The sequence below is a fragment of the Enhydra lutris genome, unplaced genomic scaffold (genome assembly GCF_002288905.1).
Source record: "Enhydra lutris kenyoni isolate GAN:26980312 unplaced genomic scaffold, ASM228890v2 scaffoldscaffold8, whole genome shotgun sequence".
In the NCBI taxonomy this organism is placed as follows: Eukaryota; Metazoa; Chordata; class Mammalia; order Carnivora; family Mustelidae; genus Enhydra; species Enhydra lutris.
The window spans coordinates 28,428,249-28,447,260 of NW_019154092.1; the positions used below are offsets into that span (position 1 = coordinate 28,428,249).

General features: G+C 36.0%; 1 protein-coding gene across 4 annotated transcripts in view; it reads right to left on the minus strand.

Annotated features, from left to right (window-relative positions):
- LOC111142597 (nucleolar protein 4) overlaps nucleotides 1-19,012 on the minus strand; it is a 397,248-nt gene that overhangs the window by 184,215 nt on the left and 194,021 nt on the right. For 3 of the 4 annotated variants that reach the window (XM_022495896.1, XM_022495895.1, XM_022495894.1), the window contains exon 6: nucleotides 7,230-7,513. In XM_022495896.1, coding sequence (XP_022351604.1) covers nucleotides 7,230-7,513 — 284 coding nt within the window. Of the gene's footprint in view, nucleotides 1-7,229; nucleotides 7,514-11,561; nucleotides 11,581-19,012 lie in introns of those variants that run through there. The other variant, XM_022495897.1, reaches the window with a different exon arrangement.

The following is a 19,012-nucleotide window of genomic DNA, read 5'->3' on the forward strand; positions in this document are numbered from 1 at the left end:
GAAAAAAAATTATATTATTCTACAGAGTAGTTAATTTAATGGTCCCTGAATAAGGCACATATTTTTTTTCCTAAGCATAATACACATTTAAATTTAGGTTGCAAATATTATAGACACTACAAAAAAATCACATGATACTATATCCTTCTTATATATCTTTTGATTAAAAAAGATCTTCTAAAGACAGAAGGAAAAAAATATGTCCAATAATGAGCAGAACTGAAGTCCGTGTAACTCATGAGTATAAAATACAAAACACATACGCACTCTTTCTATATGTATCTATATATAATACATATGTAAATATATATGTATGTATGTAAAATACATGAAGATGTCATTTTAAATTAGTAGTCAGCAAAATGTAAGGCTAAAATTTACCTTGGGGCTTTTCAAGCACCCACTCTAACTCAACTACCCATTTATTTACATTTATGCACAAAAGTAACAATGGATATATGCTTAGTTTTCCAATAGAGGCACTAGTATAGTATTTTTATGTACAATAATTCATATAGGAGGGCAAAACAAATATACATATAATAAATGCCACTCCAAATATGTGCCATTTATTAAGGAACTATTCACTAATTGTTTTAAATCTCTGCCTCTCTGGAGAGTATGCTCATCATAGTCCCCATATGGTCCACAGAGATAACTAGTCCTACACAACATCAACCAGTATGTGGGTATGGTGAAAAGCTCATGGGCTGCAAAATCAGAAGACCTGAGTTCAATGCCAGGCTCTATCACTTAATTCGTGTAGAATTAATATTAGATAATAGCTTAGCATCCATTAGATTTTATGCACTTACATTTAAATAGGCCTGCTAATTACACTTACTCTCCTTACCACGTAGAGGTGGTTTGAGTTGTGAATATGAAAGCATACCCAAGGAAGTGTTCATCATTGTTAGAGTTGACATAACATCCTAGTATCAGAACTAATATATCCTTTATCTTCTGGCTCTAAGTTTCTTTCACACCCTCCATCATTACCTAATCAAACTCCCAATTCTGTCCATTTAACATTCTAAATATTCCTTAATTCTTTGCTCTCCTTTCCATCCCTACCACCACCTCACTAAGGCAAGACCTCATCCTGTTAGTAGCTTCCTCCCTTTTTATGCCACTTAAAGCCATCTTGTGACAAAGAGATGCCACAATGATCTACCCTGAAACACAATCTGACCATGCTGTTTTCCCATCCTTCATTCTAAGCAATTCCCTGTCAACAGAGTGAAGTTCAAAGCTTTAAAAGGGCATCCATAGCCTACCCTAGTCTGACACCCTGAACTACTGCTCCAGTCTTATCCCTCCCACTTCCATCCTCAGCATTTCTAGGCCTTAGTTTAATGCTGTGTTCTTAGAGAATTTCCTACTTCCTTTCACCAAGTGGCTATCTCCTACTTAACCATGAAAAATTAACTTGGGAACTTTCCAGGACATGGTTAGAAGGCACACCCATATACAAATTAATTTCCATATTATAACACAGTTATTTACCTTTGTGTCTATCTTTCTGGCCAAAATGTGAGTTCTTAATGAAACTTTTTTTTTAATACCCAGGATGGTGTCTAGCATATGAGGCATAATTTGTTGTATATATACTGTTGTTTCTACCCTGAAGATCGGTGCCCAAATCTTTATTTAACACCAAGAAGCTAGATATTGAAAATCATCAAATTAAAACAAGAATGAGCTAGAATAACCACAAAACAAAGACCAAGATAATAAGGTTCCAAAAGTAAATCCGTGGCTCTCATGTTTTAAAAGGCAATCTCCTTACAACTAAATAGTACAGAGATATTTAGAAAAATCATGTTGCTTCCATTCATCATGTCTAAATAAAATGGCATAGCAATTATTAATGGTAATTATGATAAGTATTTTATAAACTTTAATTTGAATGTTAATACCCATTTTGGTAAGAATTTAAAGGAAAGATTCATTGACAAGATGTCACAAGGACCACTTTGGGGAGAAACGTTATTTTAATAAAGTGAAGACTGAAGAGTCTGGGGAACTGAGCCAAAAACCAAACCAAATATGCAATAACCACAGTGATACATTAACTCTCAAACAATAATCACCCTCCTACTACAGTTATTACTTGAAACATGATTCTTTTGGAAGAATGATTCAGAATATTTTACCATATTTAAGTATAATGCAGCCTGGTCACAAATACTAAAAGAAAAAAAAGAAAGCCAAAAAGGAAAAAATCAATGATAGTGTTTCTAAGTTACATATTTCCCTCTATTAGATTTAGTTTTGTTTTTATTCTCACTTAATAAATTTAAACATGCTTATATCCAAATTTGTGTCTTCTCAGCCCTTCTTTTCCTATATAACTTGTTCCTTAACACTTCCTCAGGAGTCTCCTTTTCTAAGCTTTTAATTAACATTTCTACTTTCTTCTGATTTCTAATATTAATAGACGTCCTCTAAAAATGTGGCCATCTTCTAGTAGAAAATAAATATCACCTAAGCACTTTCAATGCAATTTATTTATTCTTTAGATTGGCTAATATGACTCCCCGGTCTAGTGAGTGAATTTGCATGATAATAAGCAATCGTAAATGGCATAGCCCAGCTCAGCTATTCTTTTTAAGCATTTCTATTCACTGTTCAGATTTAAATGCTTTATAATCATTTTGTCTGATATTATTCACAATAAAATCGTGAAATAGGTCAATATGAAACTCACAGAAATCTAAGTTTTTCAAAGATACTATATAATTAAGCTTTTATATTCCTCCAAGTTATGACAGGGGCTAGCCTGAACAATACTGGAAGAAGAAATTGGTAGGGTCACTTGATAAATGTGTACGGAAGTGTTGTAACATTTCTAAGGACAACAAAAGGTAGTGCTAACTGAACAGACGAGTGCTAAACCTTTAGTATGAAGTTCACCTGATAGCCTCGGGTAAGCAAGAATTGATCCAAAGCCAGGAAACCCCAGAGCTCTCTGCATACAAATTTACATTGCAAGAAGAATCCCTAAAACAAAATTCCAGACATAGTCTCCTTCACAATTAAAATGATTCAGCTTCCCCATCTAGCCTCTATACCTATCTCCAGTCCACTTCCCCACTAATTTTGCTCCTTCTTCTGCCATGTGTTCTAATTCCAACTCCCAGAATTAACTCTCCTAACCATTGTCTGGGTTTAGACCTGTGTCACTTCACCTAAGAATTACTCCATTTAACTACACATCAGTTTGGAAATGCCCCACACTTTGGCTTCTAAAACATCTCCTTATATGGTTGCCTTAACTTTCTCCTTCATTTTTCTTTTCTTCCGCAAACTCCTTTTATGCCACTCGTTCTTGATGGGCCAATATTTTTCTACAGAGTGATATATTTTGACTCTTGTCTCCTCAGTCTATGATCTTCTGAAGTGATCTTAACAACCACAACAGCTTTAAGCTGCACGTCTAAACCTTCCACAAGTTTTTTTCTTCAGTATGAATATTTATTCTGAGCTGACACATATATCCCTGATGCCTATGAAACATATCTCATTAGTACCGCACAAGCATGGTAAACCTTATATATCAAAAAACTGCTTCTTCAAATATTTCTCATTCTGAATCTTGGAAAATGGTGTCACCATCCACCTAGTCAATCTAGAGTCAAACTCTAGCCATTTAGGCTGGAGTCATTCCAGAATGCTTTCTGCTTCACTTCCCACATTTGTGTTAAAATTTTATTTCGAAATATTTGAGAACCTACTATGTACCCATATTAAGCCAGGTGCTAGACATACCTCAGTAATCAAGGTAGATATCATTCTTATAGAATTTACATCCTAATGGGAATGTATAAAGAGGTATTTGTACTGTACTGTATGTGAAAAACATTCCTAGGAGTCTGGTTATATAAAATCTATCAAGCTATCTATTCCACAAATACAATATCAAAAGAACAAAAGTAATAGGTTCATTTTTTTTTTGTATTCCTGCATTATTTTCTTCCTGGAATGCCACAACAGCTGTCTAACCAGTTTTATGTCTTTTTTCTATTTCCTAGTCCCTATTTATCTGTCCCTAGTTCATATCTATCTGCTCCAATGTAGCCAGAATAATCTTTCTAAAATTGCAAGCTGACCAAAACCTTATCATGGTAAACTTGTCTATGGGATGCAATCCAAAGTCCTTGAACTGACCCATGAAGTCTTTGCTGATGGAAACTCTCTATACTCCATTTCTCCACCATATTCTCTGCTATGGCCATGCTAAGCTTGCAAATTGCCATGCCCAGTGTGCTCTCTCCTGGCTCTATGGCTCCACACATGCTCTACCATAAATAATCTCCTCCATCTGAATAAACTCGACTTACACTTCAGATTCATGCTGGCATTAATTGTTCTATAAAGTCTTCCTTTAAGAATCATTATAGTCCCACGGGTGCCCCACCTTTCTTTTCTCATTTCACCTTGTCATTTGCCCATCATTTTACTTATGGAATCAGATTATAATCATGGATTTGCCTTTCTCTCCTGCTTGTTGAGCTTTTGAGGGGCTGGGCCCCCAGTTTGCTTCTTTCCATGTTTTTGCTTTCTATAACAGTGCCTTCATGTAGGAGTCTGTAAGTAAATATTTAGTGAGTAAATTAATGGGTGGCAAATATTCTATATTGCATAACAATATTGGGTTCTTCCTCAAATACCGTGTTATGAAGTCCTACCTAGTTCCAAATAGACAATGCTTCCCTAACCTATGAGACCAACTCATCTTCCCTGTGTATTCCAGGCCCTTCACAATATCCAAAAGGAGACCCCTTCTGGAAAAAAAAATGGTAATCTTACATGTCCTTCAATGTTCAAGACTCACTTCCTCCAGGAAGCCCTCTTCATTACTCCAATAGAAATAGTATTTTCTTACTTTGAACTCCCAATGTTTTAACACAGGAATGGATATTTACCTATACTTATAACTAAGAATGTTTTCTATGTATATGTCCCCCTTTTTACCAAAACGATTTATCGAAGTTCTTATGAATAAAGACTCCTCTCTGAGTTGTGTCTGCTACTTCATTAGTGCAAATATGACAGGTATTCAATATATTATTTTATTATATTCCTTGAAGGAATGAATAAAGAATCGCTCTGGATTCTATTCCGAAAGTGCTCTAAATCTATTCTCACCGACTCAACTATTTTCTATCTTTATCTTACTTGGTACATCAGCACTGTGCCTCAGAGCTGACCACTTTCTTTCGTGAAAGGTAGACTACACTTAGCTTCCATACACTATACCCTTCTGATCTTTCTTCCGTGTCTCTGGCTACTCCCCAATCAGCTCTGGAAGCTATTCTTCCTTTACCAAACCTTTAAATGTTTGGTTCCTTGGGGATGTTTCTTCCCTAAGCCCATTTCTCATCTTATTCCTCACATACAGCCCAATCTGAACTTTTTACAACTTCATCTTAAATAGAGCAGAAAAGTAACTTCACTCTGTGCAACACTGTGTTTCAAATGAGCATAGCTCCTATCATTATAATGAATACGGGGATAGAGAAGAGCAAACTAGTGCATAATTTTAGAAAAATACTCAACAGATACATAGCATAAAAAAGACGTTTATAAAGACCAGATGGACAATGTGGATGGCCAGAGCACTTAAAAGTTATTTCATTCCAAATAAATAAATAAAATCTTAAAAAAAAAAAAAGTTATTTCGTTCCATAAAATGTAACCTCGATTCAGATCATGTTAGTGAATAAAAATTGTTTGTGCTTGTGTGATTTGGCTTTAAACCACTGGAGAGAATATTTGCGCATTTACCCCAGCAAAAGTTGTAGCAGCTTCCCTCAGGCAGAAGTGCTTAAGTGTCTGATGATGTCAGTGACTTGCTTAAAAGAGGATAAAACAACATACCCTCAGGCAAGCAAGAGGATTTAAATAGAGCCAATTTAGGAAGTACAGTGCCTCAGCAAATTCAGAAATTAATTCAAATTAAGACATTTTGCTTTAAGAGCTTTATCAAAAGATCAGTTCTTTGATTCTAATTTAGAAGTGGGGGTGGGGGGGGAGGAAGTCAAAATGTATATTCCATATAAATCTTCCTGTATTCAAAAGTATACCTTCAAAAATTACGGAACAAAAATCACAGCATGCATTACTTCAAACCGATAGAAATGTGAAGTTTGTTTGTTTGTTTGTTTTTTTACTAAGTCAGTTGGGACAAACTGATGGTTGCCAGAAGGGAGGTGAGTGGGGAATGGGTTACATAGATGATGGTGATGAAGGAGTGCACTTGTGATGAGCACCAGGTGTTGCATGGACCTATTGAATCACTACACATTATACCTGGGACTATACTACACTGTATGTTAACTAGACTTTAAATGAAAACAAAAGAAGAATTGGCAGTATTTCTGAAACTGGATGTGAAGATAGAGATCAAAAGAGAAGGATCAAAAAATTTTAAAAAATGAATCAATTGGGAATGGGAAGGATTGAAATTTATTCTAATATAAAGAATCTAGAAATATAGATATGTCTGAAACACAGTTCTATCTTTTGTAGAATACAGTTTGTGATAAATTACTTGTCGCAGTAGTTATTTAATCTACATGCTTCATCTAGAACACCGACACATTTCTCCCAGGTATGGGGAGTAAATTACTGACCAAACTCCCTGGGTCTCTAAAGAAAACTTGAGAGTCTAATTGAAACTTTATTTGTACGTACACCTGTCCAATCTAGTAAAAACTAGATAGTGATCTTTTTAGAGTCCATAATTGTGTTCTGAGAGCTAAACTTTGACATCTGAGCTCAACAAACTCCCAGAGACACAGCCATAAGAAGACTACATAAAGGAGAAACATTATATCAAGTGATTTCATGTATAAAAACACACGTGATAGGAATTAAGGAAGGCATGTGATGTGATGAACACTGGATGTTATATGCAACTGATGAATTATTGAACTCTACATCCAAAATGAATGATGTACTATATGTTGGCTAATTTAACTTAAATATAAAAAAAAAAACACACACATACCAACACACAATGGAAAAACTATCCATTTTGCTCACTATTATTCCTGAAAATTATTGCTTATTTGGACAAAGGATATCTATAGTTGGCAACATATCATTGGGATTTGTTTAAAATATTTTTAGCAAAAATAATCTTCATCTTTCATATAAATACGTATTTCTTCATGACCTTCATCACAAACTCAGAAACTCTGAAAATTGTAATGTGACCTTACCTTGCTTCCATTTTCTCTCGCCTCTCGTTCCATCTTGAGGTCAGAGATTAAAAGGTTCTTATATTTGTTTTTTCCATTACTGCTGTGGTCATCTATTCTGTATTCCGAAGTCAGCTGTGCTGAGAGGGGGCTGTCACTCAAGTTCAGTGGCTGTTCCTCCTGCTCCAGCCCAGTTTTGCCATCACCATTGGAGTCACCCATCTCCCTGCCGTGTGTTCCCCCTGAAGCAACTGAACTGTGCCCCAGAGTCTCATTGCCGTTAAAACTCTCTGCAGCAGAATCATCTGTTGGAAAGAATAGTTCAATTTTAATTAATGTGCCATTCAGTTACTACTTCAACATTCACTGAGCTCCTGCTATGTGCTTGGCATCGAGGTAACGTTACATATCCTGTGTAATTTATCTTTGCAAATAAACTTGTGAAGCAGCCATTGTTATGTGTAATCTAGTAGGCACATTTAGGCAAAAGAAGTGAAGTAAAATAATAAGAAGATAAAATAGGGAAAACGGTTCAATCTCAAAAGCAATCACGAAGAAAAGCAAATTGAAACAAAGAGAAGCTCATTAATTATTTTGTAGATAGTTTTTGTTTTTCTAGTGAGAATATCCAGATTTGGTGAAAATTCTCTGATAAAAGCAATGTCTGTTCTGCTAGTGGGGTGTATGTTGGTTCAAGCTTTATGAGTGTTTAATATGCATCTAAAACATTAAAAGTGCTCACACCTTCCGCTATAGTCATTACACTTCTGGGACCTCTAAGTTTAAGGAGTATCATCATTGAATTCATTTCTGTGCAGGTAAAAAAGCTTTTATACCAGTGTCGTTTACAATAGCAAATATTCAGAAGTGACAAAAATTACCAAAAGTAAAAAACTGGCTTAATATATGTTGGGATGATTAGAATATGGGAAATGTGGAATCTTTTTCCATTAATATTAATGGGAAGTGTGAAGTGTTAAATGGAAAAAGCTAGCTTCAAAAATGGACAAATGATACCAATTTTCTGAAAAGAAAACATATATCCTTATAGAGGAAGATGAGTAAAAAAAATGTAGCCTAAAATATTGATATTAATTTCTTCTTAACTGGAATGGTACTATATTTTTAAATACTCTATTATTTACAACATATATAATTTTCTAATAAAAAATAAAATAACTAGGAATAAAAAATAAAAAGCTAAACAGGGAAGAAAGGGAAGAAACAAAATCAGTCAAAATTTTCTGGCTTTAAAATAAATAATAAGCTTGTTTAGAAATACACATCAATAACAATTAGAGTAAGAAACAAAATTTACATGCAACAAAAATCCTATTTCTCTTAATTTCATCTTTATATTAATTTCAAAGGATTATGAAGGACAAAGGTGTTGTTTCCTTTAGTTAAGGGCTCTTGAAGCGATACAAATATGAGTGCGCCCAAGTAATATTTGATTCTGAACATTCTCAAGTTTGCTTTATTTTTATAGGATGCAATGAAATATTTAATGCTAAAAATAATATTTAAATTCTGAAGGAGTGGTATAACTCACCTGTTCATTTATTTATTCAACATTTATTGAATACCAACTTTAGGCCAAAAGGCGGTTAAATAATTTGGCCAACAGAGTCTCTACCTTCAGCGAGTTCACAAATAACTAAAAGAGATGGGGGCAAAATAAAACATGCAACTAAAATGCAGAGGAAAAAAGGTTTTGATCCAAAACAAGGTCGGTAAAGGCATCACAGAAGTTTTCCTAAAGAAGGTGGCATATGAGCCAAATTTCAAAAGATGAGTAAGACTTAACCAGTGAAGAAGCTGGCGGAGATCCTTTCACACTTGGGTATCAGCAGGTGCAACATCTCTGAGGAAGGGAAGTACAGGGTGGATGAGAAATAAGGTTGGGGTGCTGACTGTAAATAGAATCAGAAAGGGAAACCTAGATAGGGAGGCAGAGGATGAAGAGCTTGGCTTGGACCTTGAGCGTGAATAGGATCAATTTTATTGTCAGAAATGATATGGAAAAAAAATTTTTTTAAAGAGATTACTCTGACTGATGAGGAGAATGGGATAAAGGTGACAAAATGGGAAACCATTAAGAGCTCTAGAAGCCATCTGAATCAGCATTGTTGAAAGCCTGAATCAAAACAGCAGTAGTGTAGAACAGGAAGGGATCGAATCATCATAAGAAAAGAACAGGTAAGACTGAGAGTAGGACAGATGTGGGTCCAAGAGGAAGCCCAGATCTCCAGCTCCAAGGGAAAATGAAAACAAAGGACACCAAGCTTAATTTTCAGTAAAATAATAATTTAAAAACTTAAATTTTAAAAATTTAATATTTTAAAACTATTTTGTGAAAAAGTTAAAATGTATTCAAATTGTGAGGACCTATTTAGCAAGAGGCTTTCATTAAAGTTAAACAAAAACCTTGTTTAACCCTTAAACTGTCCCGGCTCCCCTTCCCCCCAGGGGATTTACTTAAAAACAAGTCCTGGAAACCAGCTCCAGGTAACAAAGCACAGATACAAGGGTGGGTCAGACCAGGTGGAGACATCTGATCAGTGGTGGGGGGATGCATCCTGTCTTCCTAGCTACCAAGGAGTATGGGCCCCGCCCTTTGGGAGCCTTTTTGGTGCCAATCCTAACCAAGGTGTGATAGGCTGGTTCAAATGCCTATTAGGATAAATTGTAATTCAATTGGTCACCTAGTATCACTGTGGAGTTTCCTGTGTGTGTTACAATCTCATTGGCCACTTGTGCGTGGCCAGGCCCGACCGCATGGCCTTTGCCCTTAAAAGCTAATCTGGGAAACAGAGAAGGGTCACCCTCTCTGTAATAGGCTCGGCCCTGGCCTGTCAGTTTGATTCTTGATGCTTGGAGCAAAATAAAGCTTTGCTTGACCTTCGCTTTGTATCAGTCTCACTCCTTTAATCACGGACCCATTATTGGGGCATAACACAAATGGCAAGATTCTATTCATAAATTACTCCTTTTCATCCCCATTCAACAAAAGACTTCATGTAGAAAGAAAACAAACATAAGAGAATTTAGAGAAACTCAGTCATAAAGAATATGACATGGCACTTCCCATAGTTACTGAGAAATCAAAAACATTCTTTTAATCATGAAATATATAAGGTTTTTGAAATAAAAAATTCAGGGAATAATATATCTAAGTAATTCAGAAAATTGCGCATGTCCTTTATGTGAAGTCAGATCCAATGCTAAAGTATGCAAGGTCATTTCTGATTATTTAAGTTATTTCTTAACACAGAAATCCAAAGAGAAGCACAATGGATATATTTTAGGCCAATTATCAAATTCATGAAGAAAAGTGTGATTTAACATTTGTGTACTAGAATCCCTTAAAAAATGCTAAACATTTTGTGTAAAAAAATTTTATCAATATGTTGAAAGAGTGAATAACTCTGAAGGTATATTACATTTTAAAACCTAATCTAGGAGTGCCTGCATGGTTCAGTCAGTTAAGCATCTACCTTTGGCTCAGGTCATGATCTCAGGGTCCTGAGATGGGGTCCCAGGTCTCTGTCAGGCTCCCTGCTCAAACAGAAGAAACCTGCTTCTCCCTCTCTCTCTATTCCTCCCCGTTTGTGCTCTCTTGCTCATTCTCTCTCTCTCTCTCTCTCTCAAATAAATAAATAAATAAATCTTAAAAAAAAAAATCTATGCTAGCATGAAACAAAACCAATGTCTATCATAGCTAAAATTTTAAAATAGTACACTGTGTCTTCAGCCTGAAATCGTCATACATATTTAGTAACTATCGTACCATTTACTCACATTTTAAATAAGATAAACATTATGATCTATCAGGAGAATATTTAATAAAAGTCATGTATTTATAATTTTGGTATAAAGTATAAACAATAAAGGAGAAAGTATTTTTAGACAGAGTAGTTCACTCCAGATGTTACCAAGGTAACTAAATTCTACAGCTTTCCATATTTCATTCGTGAGTAAATCAGTATGTTTTCTCAAGAACAAATGAATGATTTACTTATTTGTATGAAATTTATATATTCACATATTTTATCATTTAAATGGTAAAAGAACCAGTAATGTCACATGCCACTATTTTATAAATTATAATTTAAAACAGAGTTTTTGAGGTCTATATTAGAAAAATACAGAAATCAAGAGTGAGCAGACATTAAACTGAAGCTAAATGAACCGTTTTTTATTGTCTGGTTTCTCACAACCCTGTTAACGATTTTTATTTCCTCTTCCTTAAAGATACTTTTTCAGAATTTGAAACCACCCATCTCAGACTCCTGTTTATGATAACCAACTCATACCTGCTTATTACTTCAAAGGGGAAATCTGCTTCCTTACCCAAGATCATTTGCTCCATCCTAAGTGGCTGCTGGTGTGTGGGTAGCGAGCCTCTATACAAAGGGTACAGTGTTGTGTACTCTATACAAAGGGTACAGTGGCCTTTAGGTTCACATGCCCAGAACGCTGGTGCTTCTCTCAAGTTTCAGCCTGGGTACCATAGCACTGGAACTAAGAACTCTGTGTTTGAGGACCAAGGAAAAAACGGCACCTGGAGCTCTGGAAATTAAGAGTGCCCAGGGTACCTAGCAACAGAAGAGAATGTGGAATGTGATGACAGGAAACGTGGCATCCAGTGACATCAGGAAGGCTGTTGGATGTTTGGGTTGCGTTGCTCTGAGGTTGGTTTTGCTGGGATGGATTTGGGGCTGCACAGAGGACCATGCAAATGAGCTCAGCTGTGGCTTTTACCTGTAAATTGCTGTAAAACTAACCAGCTTTTACCTGTAAGTTGCTGTAAAACTAACCAGCTATTCATTTCCTTCTTTCTCCTTCCCTACTCCCCACTCCCTTCACCAATTAGCACAGATCCTAGAAATACTATTTGTTTAAATTATGTCTAATGTCGTCACAAGAGTCAATGGTTAGCTCTCTCTATATAAAGAGAATTAACCTATAACATCAAGTATGATATATTTATATATATTTATATCTTTAAGTATATAAATATGCATTTATGTGTTCTCTCCATATATAAACATAATGTGATGTATATATATTTGAAATCTCCCAAAGCACCTGACCTACATTCTCATTCAGCTACTTTCAGTAGTTCTTCGTTATGGTCTTTAGGCCAAGTGCCTTAGGCAAAATGAATAGGAAAAAATATATATATAATCCTCATTTTAAGATTAGTACTTGGAAATTCAGTCCAAAAATCCAGGTCAGATGCTTATAGGGTCCAGAAAGTTTTTATAGTGTTCCCCCAAATGCACCACAGTCCTCTGCCCCCAGTCCTTTGGTACCTCCTTATTAAACTGCCCTTTAATATCTGAACATAAAGCTAATTTTTAAATCCAAAATACAGACATAAATAACCCTGTGTCAAAAGATTGGTACCTTAATATGCAAAAAAATAGAAAAAAAAATTTTTAAATCCTTCAAAGTCTATTTAACAAAATGGAGTTTAGGGGCCAGCCCCTTCATCACTTTATCACTCCTACCCTCTGTTCTAAGTCTTCTTCTAGTCTAGGGTCCCCTATAAAAAAATTGAAGTATATCCATTGCTAGACTATACCCTTCATTTTTTCTCTCCTTTCAAGTTTTTATTTAAATTCCAGTTAGTTAACATACATTGTAATATTAGGCTCGGGTGTAGGAATTCACTAATTCCTTCATTGCTTAGGTACAACACCCAGGGATCGGTATAAGTGCCCTCCTTAATACCCATCACCCATTTAACCCCTCCCCCCCCCCCCCCACCTCCTCTCCAGCAACCCTCAGTTTGTTCTTTATATTTAAGAGTCTGTTTATGGTTTGCTTCTCTCTTTTATCCCCCCCTATGTTCGACTATTTTGTTTCTTAAATTCCACATATGAGTGAGATTATATGTCCATACTCTACATCTTACACCATAGCTCCCTCTACTCTGCAACATGAAGCAGGCAATCCAATCTAAAGAAATCCTTCGTGAGAACACAAGCAGCAACCTGACATCATCTGTAGCAACTTCTTACTCAACATATTTCCAAAGGCAAGGGAAACAAAAGCAAAAATGAACTACTGGGACTTTGTCAAGATAAAAATTTCCTCACAGTAAAGGAAACAAACAATAAAACTGAAAGACAAGCTACACATGGGAGAAGATATTTGCAAATGACATATCTGGTAAAGAGTTAGTATCCAAAAGCTATAAAGAACTTAATCAAATCAAATTCAATACCCAAAAAACAAATAATCCAGTTAAATGGGCAGAAGACATGAAGAGACATTTTTCCAAACAAGATATACAAATAGCTAACAGACAAACAACTAACAACTAAAAGACAGCTCAATGTCACTCAACATCAAAAAAATACAAATCAAAACTATGATGAGTTTCCATCTGTCAGAATGGCTAAAATTAACAACACAGGAAACAATAGGTGTTGGCAAGGACCGGGAGAAAGGGAAACCTTCTTCCACTGTTGGTGGAAATGCATATTAGTGGAACCACTCTGGAAAACAGTATGGAGATTCCTCAAAAAGTTAAAAATAGAATTATCCTATGTTCCAGCAATTTCACTCATAGGTACTTACCCAAAGGATACAAAAATACTGATTCCAAGGGGCACATGCACCCAATGTTTATAGCAGCATTGTCAGCAATAGCCAAAGTATGGAAAGAGCCCAAATGTCCATCAACCAAGGAATGCATAAAGAAAAACGGTATGTATGTATACAGAATATACGTACAGTGGAATATTACTCAGCCATCAAAAAGTATGAAATTTTGCCATTTGCAATGACATGGATGGAGCTAGACTATATTATGCTAAGAGAAATAAGTTGGTCAGACAAGGACAAATACTATATGCTCATACGTGGAATTTAAGAAATAAAACAGATGACATCAGGGAAAGATGGAAAAAAAAGAGAAGGGGAGGCAAACAGTGGATGGGCAAAAGGGGTCATGAATATGAAGGAGGACACGTGTGATAAGCACCGGATGTCATATGTGAGTGACAAATCACTAAATTCTACTCCTGAAACTGGTATTGCACTATATGTTAACTAACTAGAATTTAAATAAAAACTTGAAACAAAGACAGATGATAGATAATCGATAGATAGATAATAGATCAATCCTTTGCTGGGCAGCCCCATTCCTTCCCCAGTCTAAAACCCTGACACATTCCTGCCTTTGTCCATTTGTAGTTGTCACCTACAAATTTCTTCCTCATTTTTCTTATTTCCTTTCTTTAGATCCTTCTGATGACTTTTCCATTCTTTGATTTCTACCTTGCTCAACTTTTATAATACTGTTATTGAGTAAACAGCACTGTTCTATGTTTTATCTGTTACTTATATGCAAAAATTTTAACTGCTGATTACAGAAGTCTTGCACATCGACATCCTTAATACCACAAAAATCTTTCAAAAAGTAAGTAATCAACATATTTGCAAACTATAATCCAGATTATATACTATTTAATAATGCTATCTTAAACATGTACAAAAGAATGATGCTACATTTTGAAGTCAAACTTTCACACTAAGGAGTTTACTAATATAAATAAATATATATATGTATATAGGTATATATAAAAAGTTAAAGGGCATTGATTTTAAAATGATAAAACCAATATTGAGGGTAAGAAAGTACAGAGGGATTCAGTTTTCCCCCTCCAAAGTGAAGGATAAGTTCTTAAAACTTGACCTCTTTATTGCTAAGAAGAAGGAACTAGAGGGTATTGTGCTAAGCGAAATGAGTCTACCAGAGAAAGACAGTTATCATATGATCTCACTGATAGGAGAAATTTGAGAAACAAGACAGAAGATCATAGGGGAAGGGAGGGAAAAATGAAACAAGATGAAACCACATAGGAAGGTAAAACATAAGAGACTCTTCATCTCAGGAAACAAAGTGATGGTTGCTGGAGGGGAGGGTGGGTAGGAGGGATCGGGTGGCTGGGTGATGCACATTGGGGAGGGTAGGTGCTATGGTGAGAAAAAATAAAAGAATTTTTAGTCTTTAAAAAAAAGGGGCACATTATCTGGTTTTTGATTGCAATGAAAGTGGCTTTTCCACTTGACCTTGGTGAAGACACACTAGATCAGATGGCAGTCTAGGCATCTGTAGCAGCTCAGGATTGGGCATGGAGCCTGGGCTAATCTCCAACCAGAGAAATTCTGTCAGTAAAAAATAAGATTTAGTGCAATGCCCTGTATTCTTCCTGGGGTAACTTTGCTTTTTGATAACAGGTCCTGATTCTTTATCCAGCTGGCCATCATGAACTGAGCACCACCTGGTTCACTGAATGTCAAATTCATGCACACTTCGGAGCCCTCCTTCACTGAGTGGAAGTACAATATATAGAAAGGAGTCTATTCATGCCCCAGGGGTGTATGAGCATGACCTGCCATACACGAATTCTTTCTTTAATCTCTGTCTATGGTCTTCAATGAAATTCTTTGTGAAAAATTGAGAATAAAAAATGTCAGCCAGGTTTCCATGATTCTGTGAAACTCTGTGATGGTACAGTTGCTTTCATGGATAGGCCCAAATGGACAATGAAATCCATTTAGTGAATCTTGAGGATAGGTCTGGTTATGTATTCTCTTTAGAACAGAGATAGTCAGAGGTTATTTTTTTATGATATTTCTTTGGTAGCAGCCAAATGGTGTAGAGACTTGAAAAGGAAAAGTTGGAGGACCTTTTAATAGAAGTTGAAGGAAGGATGATATTGATAGATCTTTCATAACAGGCCAGGGTAAAACAATTGTATTAGACACTTCTAATTAGAAAGGGTAGTTATTTGTCCTCAGCAGAATGCATACTTATTGTTGACTTGGTCCTGCATTTTACTCACCCATTCTTCCTCCTCCACCACCACCTAAGAACCCTCAGAATGTTTTACATACTCCCCTTTCCTCCACACATGAATTTCAATCAAGGAAATCATATCATACAAAAATAAATGAAATAATCAGAGGATTTCCCATGGAGCTATTAATCTTATTCTCTACTCCATTATTGACAAACTGTGGACGTTCTAAAATAATGGAATGAACTATTAAAAACTCAGCTATGATGCCACTGAAAGATATAATCCAAGCCTGAAGGGCTGCTTTTCAGGATGTGATATATGCTGTAAACCAGCTACTGATTCTTGGGGCTGCCTTTCTCTTAGCCCCAATATCAGCCTGGGAAAAACGTCTCTTCTGAGATAGCAATGATACTTCCAATAATTTTCTGAAGGTATGGGTTCCATTGGCCTATAAGAAGGACATTTCCAAAAAAGGGATAGACAACTGCCCATTTCACACCATGTAGGCCATTATGGGAACGGATAAAAAGAAGAGCTGTGTGTTGGCCATGATCACTGATCCTGAACACTAAGAGAATGAAAGATGTCCAAAAAACAGAATGGACTGGGACACAGGCCCATAAGAGTACCTGAAGCATTTTTCATTTCACCTTGCCTAAGGAAAATATTGTCAAGGCAATCCTTATAGGCAGAGATAAAAATCTCATTCCCTAACATGATTTGCCATCATGTTATGATGGAAAATAAGTAGTTTAACTGCTAGCTAAAGAGAAGAAAATGTGGAATGAGTAGTGGAACTAGTTAGTCATATTAGTTGTGGCTTTGGAACCAGATGCAGAAAGGAATGCAATATTCATCTGGATTTCTTTGTTTGCCATCAAGTGTTGGAAGATTAAAACACATTTCTCATTTCTTTAGGTTTTATTTCCACTGTTGTATCTATGGTGTGGTGATAGTAGATAAATATACTAACTGGTCTGTTAATCACATAATTTCAATTGCTACAGAACTAAAGAAGAAATGAACACCACTTGGTGATCTGGCCTCAGAAATTGGGGCTCCTCAATACCATCTCTGAATGCAATAGCTGGACAGGACTTAGATTTCTTTCCATTTGAGGAAGAATGAGATTGGTTGAGGTTTATGTTAAATAGGTGGTAACTATTTGGTACGATTACCTTTGGCAATATGAGAAAGTTACGTGATGTGTGATATGCAATGGTGTGGTGTGTGTGCATGTGTGCATTTTAGCAGCCAAATGATGGTAGGCACTAAGCATCCATTGGGTTGGAAACCTAGTGCATATGATTCCTTCCTAGAGCATTTTCCAGATGGCATATCATATTAGGGAATGAGAAAAATTTCAAGCTGTGAGACAGAAAAGAAGTCACTGGAACTAGGTCTTTTTATCTCAACCTCTAGAAAAAAAGTACAAAAATTACTATCACTGAAGGTACCATGACTTTTTTAAAAACTGGGGTGGTCTTTTGTTCCTAACTTCTTCAGATTAGTGGATTACCAACTCTTTCATGAGTTTTGTCAGAAACTCCAGTACCTCCCCATTAGAATCCCATTCTTTGTGTTGTTTTCATTTAATTTAGCCAAAGATGATTTTTTAACTTGAAAAAAGCAAACTTAACTAATATATATTTGTTTTACTTTTGAGAAAACTGAGGAAAAGAAATGTTAAGTGACTTGATTTTATCTTACTAAGAATACAATTTATACTTTGAAAGGACTTGGAATCACAATACAATATAGTCAAAGAACTAGAGGACTCTACACTCAGAAAGAACATTGTCAGAGATGATGAAGAGAAACACAGTTGAATCAATTTAAAGATGTTACCTGTCAGACGATCAAAGATTAGAATTTACATAGAATCGGTATTTTTGTACAATATATGGGAAATCTTTTTTTTTAAGACTTTATTTATTTATTTGACAGACAGATCATAAGTAGGCAGAGAGGCAGGCAGAGAGAGAGGGGGAAGCAGGCTCTCTGCTGAGCAGAGAGCCCGATGTGGGGCTCGATCCCAGGACCCTGAGACCATGACCTGAGCCGAAGGCAGAGGCTTAACCCACTGAGCCACCCACGCTCCCCAGGAAATCTTTTTGACAAAATTATCAAAATATTAAGAGTTTCTCTACCTCTAGAGGAATTTAATTATGAAATGTAAACTATTGAAGGGAAATGTCCAGTCCTTACTCCTTTATCAATTTATATTGCCACAGAGTAAATATTCAATAACTATTTGTTGAACTGGATAATACCAAGAGGTGATAGTCACATATCTATTTAATGTCTGCTTTTCAGTGTGCCATTGATGGCTTGGTGATGAAGGTGGTCAAATAAGGAGGAATGCAAGCCATAGTAACGAGCCGACAGAGACTTCTGCCACAGCCAGTAAGGAAACAAGGAGCTCAGTTCTATAGTCACAAGAGGCTGTCTACATTTATGACCTATTTAACTATGAGATATGGATGTTGTTTTGAGCTGCTAAGTGTGCAGTAATTTGTTACACAGCAATGTGAAATGAATACAGCAACAAACATAAAGGATTTTCTATGCTGTCTTGGGATAAGTAACACCACTCAGAATTATTTAACCAGGGGCATCTGGGTGGCTCAGTGGGTTAAAGCCTCTGCCTTCAGCTCAGGTCATGATCCCAGGGTCCTGGGATCAAACCCTACATTGGGCTTTCTCCTCAGTGGGGAGCCTGCTTTCCTTCCTCTCTCTTTGCCTGCCTCTCTGCCTGCCTCTCTGCCTACTGTGATCTCTGTCTGTCAAATAAATAAATAAAATCTTTAAAAAAAAACTCTTAAAAAAAGAATTATTTAACTATATTTCATATGATAAGTGCATATCAGTGGTTCTCAAACTTTAATTGCTTCAGAATTTTCTAGAGAATCTATTAAAAATGCAGATCCACTTGAACATGAAAAATCTCTACCCCCAACAAAACCCAGAAATCTTGGTTTA